This window comes from Metschnikowia bicuspidata (assembly GCF_001664035.1).
Source record: "Metschnikowia bicuspidata var. bicuspidata NRRL YB-4993 chromosome Unknown METBIscaffold_1, whole genome shotgun sequence".
Classification (NCBI taxonomy): Eukaryota; Fungi; Ascomycota; class Pichiomycetes; order Serinales; family Metschnikowiaceae; genus Metschnikowia; species Metschnikowia bicuspidata.
The window spans coordinates 22311-33273 of NW_017387731.1; the positions used below are offsets into that span (position 1 = coordinate 22311).

A 10963-nucleotide genomic window follows, 5' to 3' on the forward strand; every position below is an offset into this window, starting at 1 on the left:
TGCAGCCTCGGACACCGTTGTGTCTCTCAACACACGACAACCAGCCCCCTCTCTGCAGACGCCTAGCTAAGGTATCTGTCGAGAGGCTCGCCGAGAATGGACTCAATCACACGCACCAAGTCCTTGCGGACCTCCATCTCAACAGCCTCGTCGTCGTCCTCCAACAACTCGGCAATATAGGGGATGAACATGGGCAAGTACGCGAGCCACTGCTCGCCCATTTTCTGGAGCACGGTCTTCATGACGCGCACAGTCCAAATCTTGGTGGCCGACGAGTTGTCGTGCTCGTTGGAGATGTGGCGGATGAACGCCTGCACCAACTTCTCGTTGTGCTCGTCGGACGCCACGTCGGCCACAAAGAACGAGATGGCCTTGACCAAGTGCTTGCCGATGGAGTCCTCGATGTTGTGAAGCTGGCCCACGAGCGGCTCTGCCACCAAGTCGAACCGCGACTGGTGCGTCCAATAGTCGTCCTGGTCGTACTTGAACGACGACGCCAACGAGTGTAACACGATGCGCCGCAAGCTGGTGTTGGCCACCTGGCCCGTCTGGAACTCCGTGAGGAGCTGCACCGTGGCGTCGAGCAAGTACGAGAAGTACGACGTGATGATGCCGCGCAAGTTGTCTTGCAACTTGCCGAAGAACTTGAAGAAGCTCAAAAGACGCGTCTCGCGGTCGCATTCCGCGGCGCTGCCGCTCTCGCCGCTCACGGCCCAGCGCACCAAGCTGGCGAACAACGGGCGGAAGTTCTTGTCGTTCAACTTCATCACGTACTTGAGCCCGCACGCGTGGAACGAGCCCTCGATGCTGTGCACGGTGTTGTCGGAGAACTTGGCCTCGCCGTGCTCGCTGCGGAACTCGAACGACTTGATCATCCACCGCATGAACAACGCGGAGTTGCCGGTGACCGTCTTCTTGTCGCAGCTGTCGATGGCGCTGCTCATGCCGTTCAAATAGAGGCCCAAGCCCACGGCGCTGTCGAGCTCGTACACGTGCTCGGTCAACGCCATGTTGCACATGGCCTGCAACACCTGCGCCCCGTCGATGTGCTCCACCATCAAGCCCAACACCCCGGCGCGGATGGAGCTGTCCACCAAGTCGCTCTGCAACACCGCGCGGATCATCGCAATCAAGCTGGCCGAGACAAACGCAGGCATGCGCTTGACGAGGCACGAGAAGAGCATCAACACCGCGCCCTGCAACAACTGGTCGCGCTCGGCCTCCTCGGAGTCGGCCAACTCTGCGTCGGACTCGTCCTCGGAATCGGAACTGGCCGCGGGCCTTTGCGAGAGCGTCAGTTTCCAGATCTCCAAAGCCGGAGGCAAGATCTTGGGGAAGTGCCCGATGCACTTGACGCCGAGGCAGTTGACGACGCTGGTGATGGCGCCGAGCGACGACACCACCACCTCCACCTGCTCGCTCAACAAGCCCTTGTGGGACGTGATCACGCGGAGCGAGCCCACCAAGAACTTGGCGTGGGTCGAGCTGGCAAAGTCGGGGTTGGTGGCCCCGAACTTGTTGATGACGGTGGCAAACGTGTCCAAGTACGCCTGCACCAACTCCGTGTTGTGGAACTGCTCCACGCCCTCCACCAACGCCGGCAACAACTTCTCGGCCACCACGCTGTCCACGTGCTCGTCCAAGGCGGCTTTGGTGACCTCGCTTTCGAAGCGCTGCCCGGCCAAAATGGCAAAGTTCTTGGCCACCTTGATGGACGTGGCGTCCGTGACGTGGCGCAAGGACTCGATGATCGACAGCATGTAGTGGCTCAACGGGAGCAAGTTCAACACGCTCTTGAGCAGCTCGTACAACTCCTCAACGACCTCGGCGCCGCCCGCCTCCGCGCTGCTGGTGTACGCCTCCAACGCGGTCAAGATGAACGACGTGAGCCTGCTGGTCAGGCGCAACAACGCGTCCTTGTCCTTCTGCTCGCTCTCGTCGTCAAAGAGCGTGAGTGCCACCTTCATCTTGAGCGACACCACGCTGCTGGAAAACGCCGTGTCCTCGTCCGCGGCCAACGTCTTGTTGAGGAACCGCAAGAGCCGGAACTTGAGAACCACCAAGTCCTTGCTGGGCAAGCTGACCACCGAGGCGCCGTATATTGAGCGGCCGCTCATGTGTGCAAACTGCTCGCTGTCCTTGTCCAACGCGTGCGTGGGGATGGCGTCCCACAACTGGTAGAAGCCATACAAGCCCTGTAAACAGTCGTCTGCGGGGAACGTCTTCAACAAGGACGTCACGAAATCCAACAAGGAGTCGCACTCGTGGGCCTTGTGCTTCGCCATGCTGGCTGCGTACTGCTGGCCAATCAAAAAGAGGATCGTGTGCAACGACTGCTTGCATCCCAAGGTCTTGACGAGCGACACGAACAACTTGACGCGCCGGTGCCGAGGGATGTGCTGGAACGCGGTGATGAAGCTGGTCAACAAGAACTCGATCTCCGAGTCAATGGACTGCGACGCCGACGTGATGGCAGGCACGACCTTGGCAATGGTCTGCTGCAACGCGGAGCTGGAAAACTCGTCGTCCTGGCGGATGGTGTGTGCCCCCATAAACGTGAAGATGGGCATGACGGAGTGGAGAATGATCTCGGGCGCGAGCGACGCAAGCTCCGAGATCACAAGCAACAACCGGTTCTGCACCTGCGGCGACTGCGAGAGCCGGATGGAGTTGACGATCAAGTCCGCGCGGATGGAGTTGGAGTCGAACTTGAACTTCGTCCTCGACGTGGGCTTCTTCATGTCCACGATCGTGAGCAACATACACGATGCCAACGTCTCCTGGGCGTACAACACGGGCATCTTGCCGTCGTTGCACAAGTAGTCCAAGTCGGTCAAAATCTTGAACATCTCCTGCAACAAGTCTGGGTTGGCGAGCTGCGAGGCGTTGCGTCTCAACTGGCTCTCCAACACGTCCAAGATCACCGAGAGTTTGCGCAAGTGGTGTGCGGCGATCGAGCTGATGTCGTCGCGGGCCATGGTCTTTTGCGTGCTGGACGACGACCGTCTTCTTCTCTTGGCCATGCCTTGCTCCGGCACCAGCGTGACAATGTTGACTGTGTTGAGCAACGCGATCATCGACAGGTTGGAGAACACGACCGTCTGCAAGGTCTCCATTGGGTCGAACGCAAGCTCGGCGTCGTTGTCCGTGACAATCAAGTCCACCAACTCGTTGCAAATCTTCAACTTGTGCTCGTTGGCCTCGAGCCGGGGGAAGATTTCAATCAACCGCTTGTTGGCGGCAGACTGCAAGGAGCCTTGCGAGGAGAGCGCCTGCAAGAACCACTTGACTTCCTTGGCCGTGTTCTGCTCGCTGGCCGTCTTGCCACCGACCATGTTGACCACGGCGTCCTCGACGTCCTCGAACGCGATCTTGGCAGCCTGTGCCTCGGCTTGCCAGGCCGCCGTCTTGGCGAAGAAAGTCTTCAAGTCTTCTGCAAACACAAATCTGTCGTCCGAGCCCTCCAAGGCCACGTTCCGGGCGGCCACGATTTGCCACACCCTGTGTTTGACGGCCAAAGGCAAGGCGGTAAGCGACCACTGGTTTAACACAAAGGTGCGGAGCAACACGGGGCCGAACTTCTTCAGCCCGGTCTTGGAGGCCTTGAAAAGACCGTCGAACAAGAGCTGCTGGATTCTGGCTGGGTCCACGAGCACACTGCTGGTCTGCTCCCTGTGTTCGAACAATGCCTGGAGCATGGCATTCCCGTCTTGCGGCGAGATGATGGACCGTTGCGCAGGCTCGAGGTCGCCGTAGATCTGGGTCTCCATGAACAAGGTGCACTTGACCTTCTTCCCGCTTCGCTCAATGAGCTGTGCGGAAAGGACCTTGATCTGCTCAAGAAGCTTCATGACGTAGCCCCGAATGATCTTGCTGGGGTCGCCGAGCGCCAGCAAAAGAAGCGGTGCCAACAAGTAGAACGCGTGCTTGGAGTTGGCCTGTGCCGCGTCGTCGATCTTGGTCAGCAAGCACTTCAAAGCAACCAAGCGCATATTAGAAGGCACGGCCGGAGTCAAGGCCACACGCAAGAGGAACGAGCACTGTGCCTCGGCGCCGTCTGTGACCACGGCATCCACGAAGGCAAACACGTTCTGGATCTGCTCCACGACCTCGGCGTGGTGCATGCTGTCCAACAAGACCAGGACGAGCAGCGCAAAGTCGTCGGAGCTGTCGGAGGAGAGGAAGGATTTGCGGGTCGACGCGTGGCTCGCGAACGAGGCCTTGACGTGGTCGTCTGCGGGGCCCTCCACGGCAATTTTCAGGTAGTCTGCCTCGTACACGGATGCATTGACGTCGGCGTCCGTGAGCGTGCGCAGGAGCGCCATTTCGAGATCGGCCAATGTCTTGTTTTGCGCGTCCAAAATGGCAAGGAGCCTGTTCCGGTCGCATTTCACCAAGCGTTCGAATGCGTCGACGACCCGCGGCTTGAGCTCGTGGGCAAACGGCGTGTCGAGTGCTGCCAAGAGCTTGGTGGCAAGCGAGTCGAACAAGAAGCGCGAGCCCTCGGGCTGGAGGAGTGGCAACACCTTGGCGGCGTCGGCGTCGCTCTGGTTGATCTTGTCTGCAAGGAAAAAGAAGAGGAACTTCAGGAGGTGGTAGTGGTCGTCCGCGAGGCTGTGCACCAACAGCTCGTGCTGCAACAACTCGCACACGGGGAGATCTGCAAACACGGCCGTGTCCTTGGGGAGGTCGTGCTCGTTGTAGAAGTGCCACAACTGGCCCAAGAGAATGAGCGTGTGTCTCTGCAACGCGGGCGCAAACGCCATCTCGCTCTGCAACACGGACTTGGTCAACGAGAACACGAGCGGCTCCAGGAGCGGCACGAGCGAGCACAACACCGAGAGAATCGCATAGATGGTCAAGCGCACGTCCTGGGCCAAGGTGGCCGAGTAGCGGAACGTGCGGTCGCGGAAGAACTCGGCCGCCGTCTCCAAGATCACGGGAATGTACTGCTCGTTCAAGCGGGCGGTGTCGCGTGCATGGGACGCCAACACCTGCGCAGTGTTCGACAAGTAGAACACCAACTGCTCCTTGTACACGGTGCTGTTTTTCAACGCGTCCACCACGTACTGCGAGTAGAGCCGGAAAAACGCCGCGTCGTTGTAGAAGCACTTCAAGATGGACAGCAGCGGCGGTATGGCCAGCGTCTCCTTGTACCCGGCGATGGGCGAGAAAATTGCCGGCCACAGGCTCTTGGGCACCACGGCCATGAACCGCGTGAACACGGGCTTGTTGTGGTACGGCAACGCCGCGAGAAGCAACGGCTCCGGGTGGTGGATGTTGACATGGTAGCGTCTGACGAGCCACTCCATGGCCTTCAATGCCGGGCTCAAGGCAAAGTACGGCGCTGCCATGTTGATGAACGCCACGGCGTTCTTCTCTGCCTGCGCTACCACGTCTTTCAGCAGCACGTTGCGGTCGAACGTCACGGACGCCTCCAGGAAAAGCGTCTGTGAGAACCGGGCGAACCGCGGCTCGATCTGCACGAGCTCCTCCAAGCCTTCACACGCAATCTGGTGGATGTAATCGAAGTCCTGAGCAGCTGCGACCTTGGGGTCGAAAATGAGCGACTGCGAGTGCACATACGCACGGGATTTCCTGTCCAAGGCCACGGAGGCATTCTTGGCGCTGATTGCCTGGAGCTGTTGTGATAAGCTACTCATGGCGTGTTTTGGGGCGAGGGAAATTCCGTGGTTGGGGAATGAGGCTGATGGGCCCGGGAGGCCTACCGTGAAAAAACAGGTGATGAGATACTGCACGCGGCGCTGAGCAGAGCCGGTCACGTGACACGCCGCCGGGCGTCTTGGGCTAGTATCGGGCCGTCTTCATACTGGCCCGGGCGCCATATTTGAGGCTCCGCGGAGAGAGGTTTCTTCCGGTGTGAATTTCTGTGCCTCGAAGAAAAGACTTTTGGAGCAATGGACTAATATTACGCAAGTGCTCAGTGGGGATAATGTGCATCGTCTTCGGACAATTCCTCTGGACATTCACCAGCCCTGCACAATTAAAGATGAATTTTCTACAGGGTATTACTTGGAATTCTAGAAATTTTGGGAGCTCATTTGGCCGCTTGCCTGCTGTTTATGTGGGACGGGATTATTGCGGCGACACGTTCCATTTCTAAGAAGCGAGGTTTCTGCGAGCATGGGATAGTGTTCCTGTTTGGGCCCTCGGGACTCTCTTGTGGGGGTGACTACGGATGCACTCCTTAAAATGCCCGGAAGCTAAGTTGCTTGGAGAACGTGTGCATATTTATCTGCAGAAAAGCACAGAAACAAGACCACGAACTTCAGAAACGCTCGAAACTCTACTGAGGAAGTTCATTCCAAAGTTCCGGGAAGCCGTCTTATTGTCCTGACGTGCAGATATCCCAAATACAATACAAGAACGGAGCTGATGCCACTGCACTGGCCATGCAAGAGAGAAAGCTGGTTCAAGACACACGACTCTGCGCTTCCCGGCCCCGCTTGAACCCGGAAAGCAATACTAACGACTCTCAACTCCTGGAAGCTCAATAACAGTGATCTCAGAGATTCAAGTTGGCTCACAGCCAAGTAAAAGATGTTCTAGAAGAGATTCAAGGGCTCGCTCTAACCAGACCAGAAATTATTTGATAAGACCAGCTTATGAAAAAGAGAATCATGGGAGAACATGGGCTTCAGTCTTTGTGGAAACCTTCGATAATGTGACCAAGAGCTTCTTGGCGCCAATTACAAGGTCATCAAAAGCCAAGTCAATGTACTTGAAAACACCAACAGCATTCGCTACTTGAAAACGTGGACGCACAATTGCGCTCTAAGGCTGTAGGCTTAATGTGGGCCGCCAAAATGAAACAGCACTCTTTCGGAAAATTCGAATCTCCTGTACTGACCAGAAAGCAGCTCTTGCTTTTCTTTCAGAACGATCGTATGGCGAAACAAACCCAGCTCGTCAGGTGATAGCTCATGCAAATTACCGCCTCATATACCTTGTCACACTTTTCAATAGGAAGTATGGGATTTTAATCATAATGCTGACAGATCGTATTGTCAATGAATTCATTTTCAACATAACCGCAGTGAAATCCATGGTCCCCATGGATTGGGAGAAGGCGAATTTCTCCGAAATCCCTCCAAAAGCGCAAAATTTGCATTTTCCTCACAAATCCTTCGGATCATCGAGATAGCATTGCGTCTGAAAGGCGAGCTGGCTTCCCGAGCAATTAATTGCGCTAATTCCGACGGACTTTGGTGCCTGCTGGCCATCGCCTTGTCACGTGACCACGTGCTGATAAGACGCATAGATAAGACGCATAGATAAGACAGCGCCGATAGACCCATTGGTCCTTCCAAGGCTGACTGTCTCAGCTGTTATCATAAATGTTGATAATACTTACCATATTCGCACTTTTGCTCATCTTCAAATGGTGGCTCAAGAAAGACTCGCAGACTGGCTTTTTCGTGAATGCCAAAATTGCACCCATTGGTAGCGACTTCAGGTGGGAAGACTGTGAACCACTACGTCTTCGCCCCTTCGTTGGAAAAATAAGCTTCAATCCGCTGATGGGGGTTCGTAATATGTCTCAAAAAAGAGAAGAACTCTTTCTCATCGAAAACACGTACCTTGAAACTACCAACAGGAGAAAATCTCATTTGGGCCGCTTCGAGCATAAAATGATCCATTGCAACCACAGTGAAATGGCCCAATCAGCAGTACGAGAGTTCTACTCGATGGCCGTATCCTTCTTGGCAAACCGCTACCCGCAGTACTTCAAGCTAGACTCGGCAAAGGGTACAATCCATAATCTCATCAACGATGACGTCTTCCCACTTTCGGGCCGCAATCGCGATGTCAAGTATCTTTTGAGAGTTTTGACTGCCAACATAGAAGAAGACGTAATTATTATGCTCAAGGACCACCCCGAAAATGAGGACGCCGAGTACATCTTGAGGGCCTCCTTAACAGGCTCGCCTGCCGGGTTTGATCCGTCTCACAACTTCGATAGACCAGTGTCCTTTATACACAATCCCGTGCCACAATACGAAGCTCGACTCTTTTCGCCTATGCACAGGTTTTTCAACAAGATCGCGTCCAAAGATATATGGCAAAGAGCAAATTGGTCTATACAAACAAACAGAATACTATTTAAACTCGAGGACCATCATGGAAGGTGCGGTGATGATCCAGAAGAGCAGGAGACACAGGATATTGATTTTGAGAATGCGTGCTTCATGCGTTGTGAAAGACAATTGATCACTCGCCTTCCGCAAACGAAAGCAGTGCTCATGTTGGTGAGAACATATCTCACGCCATTGAAAACCATCAAAGAGGAGAGTCATGCGACCGAAATGGCACAAGCAATTGAATCGCTTCCAGAAGATCTTGCATTATACAAACGAAGACACGTATGGGGAAAAGCCGTTTGTGAGTATCTTCGAACCTAAGGTAATTGGCTTTGCACAAACGCTTGGTGACGCTCTTGAAGAATACTGCCATCCAGGACATTCGTTTTTCAACATACCGGTGGAAGGCGGTGCTCAGTTTTGTATACAGACTTCAAAGATACAGATGTATTGTGTATTACCAAACAGGGTTTTATTTTGCCACCTTGCTAAAGAAAACCACTTTGGGGTCTCAAAATGAATGTACGTATACCTGATTGTGGATGTTCTTCCGAGAACCCACAAATATCATCAACAATACATATCAGGCTTCATTCTGCTCCTTCATTCCCTACTGTGTGGGAACCGAATTGCTCTCTGTAACTCGAAGATTTGGTAGAGGACTTGAACAAAACTGATTTTTTCTTTCTTCTTGGAGTCATTCGGTTGTAGCAATAGACCATAAAGCACAATTTAGCTCCAAAAAACTAGTCTTTGTCAAAAATGGACAATTCTAGTTCGTTCATCACGACGTGGATAGCACCTCTCTGTTTGCGTATTAAGTAGTACTTTATCTTTGCCTGGGATTTATAGTTTGACAAACTTGATATCTTACTGAAACAATCAGATGCTTTACATTAGTTTGACAGAAGACCTATGGCAGCATTTGTGGCGTTTCCATTGCTAGGGGCCTAGCTTGTGCAAAGTTGACATTTGAGGTTTTATATTTCTGGTTTCTCTTTATTTTGGCATATTCATCTGTTTTAAGGAGAAAACATAAAAGACAATATGTACAAAAAACCTTTAGACAACTCCCAGTTATGCATTGAGTGTCAAAACTCGGCTGAAGCTTGATAAGTGACATATAGAAACCTTTTTTTCTTAAATATACATTTCCTTTACGGGAGTCACACTGGACGCCCAAACCTTCTCTCAAAAAAAAAAAAAAACTGGCTTGTTGGGCCAAAATTTTCAAGAAGTCTTCAGCCTCACCTCTAGATCTGATGAAGCCAGACAAGGCGTAAGTGGCTCTGTCACCTGGGATGGCTCTGCCCTCAGCATCGATGTTGGCGATGTTTATTGAACGTAAGTGTGGTCCTTGACCTTTATGTTTGTGGTGATGTTTTACGTCCTTCCAGTGGCACCCTATGATATGGTATTTTTTAATATGAGGTTCTTTATGAAAAAAATTGAAGAAAAAACCTGTAATAGATCGCAACATTGGCTCAGGTGAGAAGGTGCGAGCACCAATTCACGAAATCTCCCAAAGACTTCTGTCCATAACCAATGTCAACCAGTTAAAAAACTAACTAAATTTCATCAGCCCATAGGATATGTTTTCCTGAGGGCCCGTAACCATAGTTCATTTGAAAAGGCGGCAAGACGTACATTTGTCTTTGCCTCCTGGTCCCTAAGCAAATAAACCCTGCGAACGACTTAAGAAGCCAAGTAAGGTTTCTTAATTTGCCAAAGGAAGTATTTAAAGGGCTAGCATCTTCCTTAAGTGCATTGGAGCTTGAAAGCCGATCTTTTGCAGCCAAAAAAAATGCACAATTTCACACTCATTGTAGAAGTGCGTTAACTTCTGATCGCTATAACAGCTTTTCAAACACAACCTGCATTCTAATCTTGACGCCTCCACTTCCATATCATGAAAGAACACATGGAAGCCGTGTTTGATTAGATGAATGGCTATGAGATCGTTTTGAACCAATCATTCTTGTTTGTGGAAGCAGAACACTTTCTTGGCACGTACAATTCAACTCTACAAGGTAGAGAGCCCGGCGTCCTTCATGGCACTGTTGGCACAAGCAGAAGTATTTGTGCAAGCCCGGTACTTTCATTATGTGTATTGATCTAGGTTACATTGCGACTCGCCGCTGATGAGCGTATCGTTTTTCTTTTTTTCTTGGTAGATTCAGGGGCAAAACTATATGAATAGTATATATGAAAAGGCTTTAAACAGCTCCTATCTCCTTTATATGTCTGCATATACTGGTAGCAGTTGCACATAAAGTAAAATTTAAGAAAATGATTCATCCGTAAGCAAAGTAAGAACTTTTGAATATATGCCCGCTGCTACTAACTATATAGTATTCCTCACCAGTAAAATGTTATTATGAAACAGCCTGGAGCTGTCTCTTAAACTACGAGTAGATCGGTTTATAGATAGTTCAGCCTTAGTGGATAGGCCTAGTCTATCTGTCGTATTCTCGATGTCTAAAAAGTGTTATCCTTCTTCAGGGATGTCTCAGCCTCACGCTCCTTTATAGTTCGGAACCCTTCTATACAGTAGGTGAGGGGTAACCCCGATCAGGAATGTTTAGACTCTTCGTCCTTCGTATTATACAGGATGCCCAGAATCTATAATCTGGCTCATGTCGTATCATAACATTATCTCCCCAAAATTAGAATGTTCGTCCTCGAACATTTAGTTATCATGGATAGAGGAAAGCCTCGAAGTACCTTCGCCGCGTCTGATTATTCTGTGACGGCGTACTACCGCGTGTTCTCCGGTTGTAGAATGGAACTCAGGGAGGTTCCCTGGCCGTGTGCGATTATATGCGCTTTCAAGAGCGATTCTCATTCCCACCGGGAATTGC

The 10963-nt window shown here is 51.9% G+C and overlaps 3 protein-coding genes across 3 annotated transcripts; 1 reads left to right on the plus strand and 2 right to left on the minus strand.

Annotated features, from left to right (window-relative positions):
• Positions 1-62: 62 nt before the first annotated feature.
• METBIDRAFT_38153 (snoRNA-binding rRNA-processing protein) lies at positions 63-5663 on the minus strand (the record flags this gene model as incomplete). The annotated part of the gene is made up of 1 exon (XM_018856962.1): positions 63-5663. One exon carries the CDS (start codon positions 5661-5663, stop codon positions 63-65), a length of 5601 nt encoding a protein of 1866 aa, XP_018713143.1.
• Positions 5664-7358: 1695 nt separating this feature from the next.
• On the plus strand, positions 7359-8423 carry METBIDRAFT_9043 (uncharacterized protein; the record flags this gene model as incomplete). The annotated part of the gene is made up of 1 exon (XM_018859302.1): positions 7359-8423. The coding sequence occupies one exon, from the start codon at positions 7359-7361 to the stop codon at positions 8421-8423; it is 1065 nt and encodes a 354-aa protein (XP_018713144.1).
• A 592-nt stretch (positions 8424-9015) lies between these two features.
• On the minus strand, positions 9016-9582 carry METBIDRAFT_38438 (uncharacterized protein; the record flags this gene model as incomplete). Its single annotated transcript, XM_018857001.1, has 1 exon — positions 9016-9582. The coding sequence occupies one exon, from the start codon at positions 9580-9582 to the stop codon at positions 9016-9018; it is 567 nt and encodes a 188-aa protein (XP_018713145.1).
• Positions 9583-10963: the final 1381 nt, after the last annotated feature.